The sequence below is a fragment of the Pararge aegeria genome, chromosome 9 (assembly GCF_905163445.1).
Source record: "Pararge aegeria chromosome 9, ilParAegt1.1, whole genome shotgun sequence".
Classification (NCBI taxonomy): Eukaryota; Metazoa; Arthropoda; class Insecta; order Lepidoptera; family Nymphalidae; genus Pararge; species Pararge aegeria.
The window spans coordinates 5,812,301-5,820,161 of NC_053188.1; the positions used below are offsets into that span (position 1 = coordinate 5,812,301).

The 7,861-nt window shown below is 35.0% G+C and overlaps 1 protein-coding gene across 1 annotated transcript; it reads right to left on the reverse strand.

Moving 5' to 3' along the window:
- Positions 1 to 624: 624 nt before the first annotated feature.
- Positions 625 to 6,639, reverse strand: LOC120626301 (venom allergen 5-like). Its single transcript, XM_039893770.1, has 5 exons — positions 6,411 to 6,639; positions 5,528 to 5,649; positions 3,637 to 3,897; positions 2,679 to 2,874; positions 625 to 1,176 (listed from the first exon to the last, which is right to left on the reverse strand). The coding sequence occupies exons 1-5, from the start codon at positions 6,487 to 6,489 to the stop codon at positions 896 to 898; spliced, it is 939 nt and encodes a 312-aa protein (XP_039749704.1). The 5' UTR covers positions 6,490 to 6,639; the 3' UTR covers positions 625 to 895.
- Positions 6,640 to 7,861: the final 1,222 nt, after the last annotated feature.

The following is a 7,861-nucleotide window of genomic DNA, read 5'->3' on the forward strand; positions in this document are numbered from 1 at the left end:
TCCACTCTTTGTAGGTATAATTTTTATGTATTCCTTAACATCATTTAACTATTTTATACGTCAACCTAAACACCAATTTCATCGATGTACCTTTAACAATGACGGACTCCCACATACTCTTTCATCCCATATTGAACCACCTTGGTGGTGAAAATGTAAAAGTTATGTAACCTGAATGCCATATTCATAAATTTAGTTGTCAAATGCAAGAAAATATTTTTAAAATGTAACTCCTACTTCCAGAGATTTTCGCTTTGAAGCTTACGACCTATCACAAGTTTTTCTAGTCTACCAGGATTAAATAAATCAGGTTCAGGGGTATTTTGAAGCCAAGTCGTTTAGATAGCATTTAAAGGCTACCTTTGGTTTGAAATGTCTAGAATTAATAAAATATCTTCTATTTAAATACAATAAGGGTGATGCCATAACCAAACAATTCTCAGTTGATAGTTGATATTTTAAATTTATTGAATATAATATCTTTTTTTAAGACTTTGTTAACAATTAATACAATAATAATGCTTCCTAAGTACCTATTTATGTTAATACAAAGCTAACAAAGAATGAAAATAAATAAATTAATATGTAAATATTTATTAAAAATATAAATTATCTAAACAATAACATACTTCACGCTAATCTAATACTAGAAGGTCATTCACGACAGCATATTGTTTTTTTTTTAGCAAAAACTATAAGACCTCCAAACTGTCCGAAGTTCACTCACAAACAACTGGTTACAATAAGATAGTCCTTAAGCTCCTTGTAAAACCAAGGAATATTTTCTATAATGTTCCAAGCTCTGCGTATAACAGGCCCAAACGATCAGTCGAGTCACTCTGTCACAATAGTGAAATAAATACTGCTACAAAATTTCATACTACAGTTAGTACACTTAAACATAGACGTTGCCAAGCCTAAAACCTTGCGACTTCGGTTTGGAGAACAAGTTTGAGGCGGTTTTCAATATACTGATGAGCGGGCTGAAGGTCGAGGTTTCCGCTCTGTAGAAGGTCTCCGGCTGTTGGTATTGATACTGGTACTGATTGTCAAATTGTTTGTAGAAGTGGTACTTGAAGCCCGGAGCTTCCACTGTGCTGTCGGGAATGCCATTCGAGATGTAACCGTTGTTGTTGTTATCGGTTTGATAGCTAGAAGTTGCGGTGTAGCTTGTGGCTAAAACAAGAGAAAGGGGTATTTAGTAAAACAGTAAAAACAAAAAAATCATTTTTGAAAAAAGTAAAATCCTTTCCTAAAGTAATTTACAAAAGTTTGTTTTTTTATTCCACTACAAGTTAGCCCTTGACTGCAATCTCACGATGCAGTCTAAGATGATAGCGGACTATTGGGGAGTATGGTAGTTTTACCCCTACGCGATATCGCACCGGAACACTAAATTGCCTAGGGGCAAGTCTTTGTCGGTAGGGTAGTAACTAGCCACTGCCGAAGCCTTCAACCAGACCAGAGAAAACTCAGAAATAATAAATTCCCAAATGCCCCAGCCGGGAATCGAAGCCGGGACTTCCTACTTAAATTCACAGCGCAAACTGTTACGCCAGGGAGTTTAAAAATAGGGTTTCTACTAATGATCAAGATCGTAAGTCACAAGAAAAAACCATGTAGGTACATTCCTACACGACATCCCAAATCTGAGGTGTAAAATTGTTTTCATAAAATGTATAAATGTGGGTTTCATTATTCCACCATAACTTCTAATTGGCTGAACAGATTTGGATACATGGGGTATTTAAGGTTAGAATCCTTGAGTAATCCCGAGTGACAATATTTTTATTTTCTAAACCAATTGGCGGCATTAACAAATTTGAAAATTCGTGTTCGGCAGTCGTGTTTTTATTTATTTCAAATACGTTTTTGTGTCAATATAAACATTTCTATCGTAATGTAGCTTATTTAAATAGTATTTTTAATATTATTTAAAATTTAGTTACCCTTTTCATAAGCCATATAAAAGGAGGTTTAGCGATCGAATTAATATTTGCCATTCATTATACGTAAAATTAGTAACTGATATTTTCTACAAGTTATCATTTATTCTTTTTCATTTTTTTTTATTCTTAACAATGCTTAAAAATAAGGTAAAAAACGCTATTAAAAATTTATAAAAAAAAAACATCCAACCTCCGCTTGCGGGGCTTTTGAATGCCCAAGCAACCGGCGGTCAGGGCTCCAGACTAACATAACTGATTTTATTATTAAGTATTGCGCATATATGTTGTTTTGTTGATCATGTGAAAATGGTGTACATCCTTGGTGCGCAGGGTTGGGTTCCAGCGGCCCTCTAAGGGCACTTGCTAGCAGTATTGATTGTCAGTACCTGTACCATTGCTGCATGGTATGTGCTTTCCGATCGGGCATGCCGACGTGTTTTACATAAACTATTTCATTGGGGTAAGTTTACTAATATTTAACTTTGTATTTTACTAACAATTTATGATCCAAGTCGGTCGAAATAAATGACTTTTTTATTGCCAATTCTCGTATCTTTTTCGTGTTGTGACAGCAGATCAGAAAACAGTTATCACCACTCCTCTTACCGCGGGTGTCATACGAGACGACTAAGCGAGTATAACGGATACCGATGATGATTATAGGCCCGTTGGGAGTTGTTATAAGATTTATTTGTTCATGAATCAGTTAATTTTATAAAAAATACTTACAACAAAGACCAGAATATTTCCTGGAATCAGCGAGTCCATAGGCACCGCATGATGGGTGTCCCTTCTCATACGGGTTGGATCCAATAACGTTGCCACCGGGGCCATAGTTGCAAACGTACAACTTGGTGTAGCCACGAGCAGGGTCATAGTAGAAGGTGTAACCACAGCCAACTTGCGATGTCTCACCCCAAACCAACTGCAATAAAACAAATCAGGTTAGATACCAACCTAGATCAGCGTTCAGCTTACCACAAAGCATAAGACAAACGTTATCTCGTATAAATAAACTCTGAATATTGATAATTTATATTCAATTTTGATAGATATAAAAAAAAGTATTCAAACGTGATTTTATCATACACTTTTATGGCCTATATGCATAGTATACGATTTTCAAAAAAATTATTAGGTATAAAATTTCTGAATGACAACAGTAAGTACCTAACAAGGGCATGTTTTTCATCAATCTATATTATTTTAGTATTGATATCTTTCTATTACGGGTTTAATTATAAGCCTTAAGCTTCAATTTCCATTGTTGCTGTTTTATTCCATTTTCATTTCAATCAATGAAAAATTAAAATCACAATTCCAGTTTGAGGAACTATCAACTAAGTACTATCCAAAAACTTTAATTACTAGTTCGATCCCTTGTACCTTCTAATTTTTTGGTGTTTTATTACTATTAATTACTTGCTTTTACGGTGAAGGAAAACATTGCGAGAAAACATTGAAAGTCCTCATTAATGTTCCCAAGATTGTTTGAGTTCTAACAATCTGCCCTTGAAAAGAAACATTGAAAGTCCTTAATAATGTTCCCAGGGTTGTTTGAGTTCTACCAATCTGCCCTTGGCCATCGTGGTCGACTACAGCTTAAGCCATTCTCATTCTGAGAGGAGACCCGTGCCCTATAATGAACTGGTAACGTGTCGATGATGATGATGATAATATATCTTACCTGAGAATAATGTCCTGTTCCACGTCCACCGCTGATAGGTTTGAATCCAAAAATATGGACTTCAGCGAACCAAGCATTGATCTGCTTCATGAAATCTGGCTCGGAATCCACTGCTTCAGATGGCGGGCGAGTAGTCCACGTGGCTGCTAAGTTCTGCCCCACGGGGAAGCGACCGACATCGCGTTGGGAAGCACTGTCATGTGCAGTGGTGCATTGGTCAGACCAACGTTGCGCCGACGCTGCTAACTCATCGTCCCACACCTATGAAAAACAAATTCCATACATTATTACAGGAACAAAAGTCGTCAAGTAAAATGGAAAGGCAAACAACAAATACACATCATGTGAGTACTGTGGAGGACGCTGAACCCTTGCGAGGTCAATGTCATTTGGAGTCGCAATACCTTCGCTTTCGATTTATCGATCGCTTTCGTATCGCCGTTAACGTTATCAAGATTTTCGTGGTTAAGAGAGAACCAGCTACGATAATTCTTCGAAGCTTAATCGTTTGTTGAAAAATCAACCAGTTGCGTTAAGGTCCCGTTAAAATGGCGTGGTAACGATTCTTTAATATAAAATTACTTGTGTAGGTTCTCTATACAAACATATTATTGGCTGCACTGGTGTAATAATCGCAAAAGCGCGAAATATAAAATTATGCATTGCAAAATGATGCAAACCTGTCTATAAACCAGAACTTGCCAATAAAAACATTTTAATTTTATATATTACGTTATAAATTATAGCTTTACATTGGGAATAAGCTTATTAAAATCAAAAAAAAATTTAGGCATCTTTCGAAAATGACTAGAAATTATCTAGGCTGCATTTATAATAAGACTAGTTATCGACCGCGAGTTTTATCGTGGCCATTTTGTGTTATATTCTGACCTCTGAACTACCACCGTGCAACAAAACATATCAATCTCTTGCTCTGTAAAAACAGAAAAACAAATTTATCTAAACCATGTATTATTGCAGACTATTATGTATATCTACTTTTCCAGACTATTTTTTATATCTATGTGCTTAATATCAACCAGATCTATTCAGTATTTGTATTGAGTGGTTACTCATCCATTCAAACTAGAGCATTTATCTTATTTGTAACTATAGATGTTTGTGGGAACGTAGTTGCCAAACAAATTGATTGATTTCTAAGTGGTTTAAAGGTTTTAATTTATTGGAATAAATTGGTTGTTTTTATGGATTTCATGATGAAGGGCATTCCTAGTTAGCATAACCCAGAAGTTTCCAGAACAGTACTCCTGTACAATAATTTATAAACAATTAAAATGCAAAAAAAATCCTTTTGTAAAAACTCGTTTTTGCAGTTACAGATTTGTCCTTGACTTATTTTACGATTTAGTTGATATTAGGTGTCAATAATCAATTTATGCTGGATAGGTTAAAGTACCTAAGTATCTATTTGGCAATTATTAACAGACATTTTTGTTTATTATGTCATTCATTAGATTATAACATAATACTAATAATAATAAGCCTTTATTCAGATTTGGTTTGATTTTGGTTACATAAAAGATTATTACTAAGCTCACTTTATTTAAAATTATTATTAGTTTAACTAACTAATTTTCCTTTTCCTATAAACATAGGGTTGTTTATTTAATTTGCGTTCCTTTAATGATTTAGAAGAAGCTTAACCTCTTAAAGCTGTGTGAACACAAAAAAAATCGCAATAGAATGAAATCCTTCAACTGGCAATATCACGTTTTCCTCACGATAAGTATATTTCTATTTTTACAATTATGTATATTAGCTTTACAAATTTGGTGCCATAAAAGAATTTTCATATATTATCACCAATTGAATATTCAATCAGGTTGTAAAATGTACTAAGTAGAGTCATAATTTTTGTATTTTTACATACCATTTCCATCATATTAGCTGCCGGTGGTTGTCGTGACACTTGTCCTAAAGCAACTGATTGTCGCAAACGGTTGTGAGCGTCTACTATCGCCTGCTTTTCATAAGCTGTCAAGCCTCCGGTTCCTTTAACAATCAAGAATATAACGATAAGAAATATAATTATTAATTAAAATTAAAATATAACTAAAACTAATAAAACACTAAGTGAATCGTTTTAATGAATTGTAAATAACAGAAGACCGTAACCATTCTAAGCCACGAGATGTAATAGTTACTAAGCCATATGAGATAATAGTTATAGAATGATTCGTTAATATAAACACGTGTCAATACAATTGTTTGATAAAATATAATATCACGTATGTTCTTGATCTTCATCGTCCAAAATCAACTATCAAGGTGAAAAATTACTATTCGGTATAATGATCCGTGTTTCATAGGTGCCTAAGTCGATAAAATTTTACGACCTCGTTTGATACGAGTATGCTAAAAAGATGTTTTACATAAATTCAAACCGAATCTAGACTGGGTGGCGGCGAAACAATTTATTGGCTTTTTGACAGTTTTCCTTCCACGTAATTTATAATTTCTCCAATTAAAAAAAAACATCGAATGGTTAGTAAAGATATTCTTGAAAAATTAATTTAGCAAATATAGAACCATAATAATTTAATGTATTAAAGTGTGTTGATTCAAGCAACAACAAGTTGATAATTTTATCCATTCTTTTGAATTTGAATCTTGTAACCAACTAAATGTTAAGTTGAAATATCTTAACGAACTAACAGCCACTAAGAATAATTAAGCTAGTGATTTATCAGCATAAAAAAATAAAATTGCCGGTTAAAGTGTACTTAATATAAGAAATTAAGTTAATTACTTACTTAGTACTTGTTTGCCAGCTCCACAGCTGCTCTCTGCTGCCGCAAAGAGACCTCCCACAACAAACACTAGGGCAATCATCTTGATTTATTTTTTCACTACACTTTAAACTGAAATAATAAAACACGATATACTTTTGCGATTCGTAACAAAAGTTTTCACTTATATTTACGAAACGTCAAATATTATAATTCGCCGGTGGTCCACTGCACAACGTGTGCCGCGCGCTCTCCGGACTTTAGCAATCTGTGTGTTTAACGTTCACGCGCGCGCTTAAATATTGTTCTCCGCGTTCCCATGGAGACGCCGTGACGCCGACACCTGCCGCTTCTGTTCATAGCCGCTACAGTACTGCTTCGACCCCTTAGTGTTCCTTACCAAGAAAATAATCCATCCTGTAAAATAAATGCAGCGTAATTTTCATTTCAACCAGTTCCTGCCCCGAAAATATGTCCTAAAACAGCAACAATGTCTTCGAGAAAAGCTCACTCAGTGTCTTCACTTACGAAATAAATTAAGGTTAAACGGACGTCATCCAACCACTTTTTATCTGCAGTAATAATTTAAAACTCATTATTCGGCAGCCGGTGGTTGTCAATGAAATCGAGTTTCTTGTGATACGTCCAAGCCAAAGGTGGAAATATGTTGACAGATATTGGTCGGAACGGAAGTAGTCTTTAAGTAAAATTATAGGCGGCTAAAAACAAGGAAAGAATATCATAGCCATTTATGAGTCGTAGTAGTAAGGCTACTTAATTTTATGAGCTTCGCAGTTTAAGGGAAGATATTCGCATAGCCATGTCTACTATTCACTTCCAAGGATATTTATGTTTTATATGCTGAAACGTTGAAATTTAATTGAATATCTGATGGAAGGCTATCAATTGATATATTTCTAACAGTGGCAGCTTTTATACATTTGTAAAATACCTCATCGAAAACTTTAATTCTTATTAATAAGCCATCATCATCATCATATCAACCCATTACCGGCTTACTACAGGGCACGGGTCTCCTCCCACAATGAGAGGTTAAGACCGTAATCCACCACGCTGGCCCAGTGCGGATTGGGAGACTTCACACACCTTTGAGAACATTATAGAGAACTCTCAGGTATGCAGGTATCACTGTTTTCCTTCACCGATAAAGCAAGTGATATTTTAATTGCTTACAACGCACGTAACTTGGAAACGTTAGAGGTGCGTGCTGGGATTCGAACTCGCCCTCGAAAGTCGAAGTCCTAACTGTTAAAATGATATTAATGTAAATAATGAAGGGCCACGCAACGATGGTGTTAGAAAATAAGAAACCGTTGATGTTGCGATATAATTTTGAATAATTGTTAACTTCACCTCCTCACCACCTGCACCTCAAGCCGCTTCTGAGGTGGGTGAAGGGACGGACGGACAGATTGAAATAAGGGTGTAATTGTCTCTGAACCCCAAAAATTATA

Coding starts and splice junctions, on each gene's coding strand:
- LOC120626301 (XM_039893770.1), bottom strand. CDS start 6,489: ATGATTGCCCTAGTGTTTGTTGTGGGAGGTCTCTTTGCGGCAGCAGAG. Junction 3,898..5,527: donor CAGCTAATATGATGGAAATG/GTATGTAAAAAT, acceptor TGTTTTTCATAG/GTGTGGGACGATGAGTTAGC. Junction 2,875..3,636: donor GAACAGGACATTATTCTCAG/GTAAGATATATT, acceptor GTTTTATTGCAG/TTGGTTTGGGGTGAGACATC.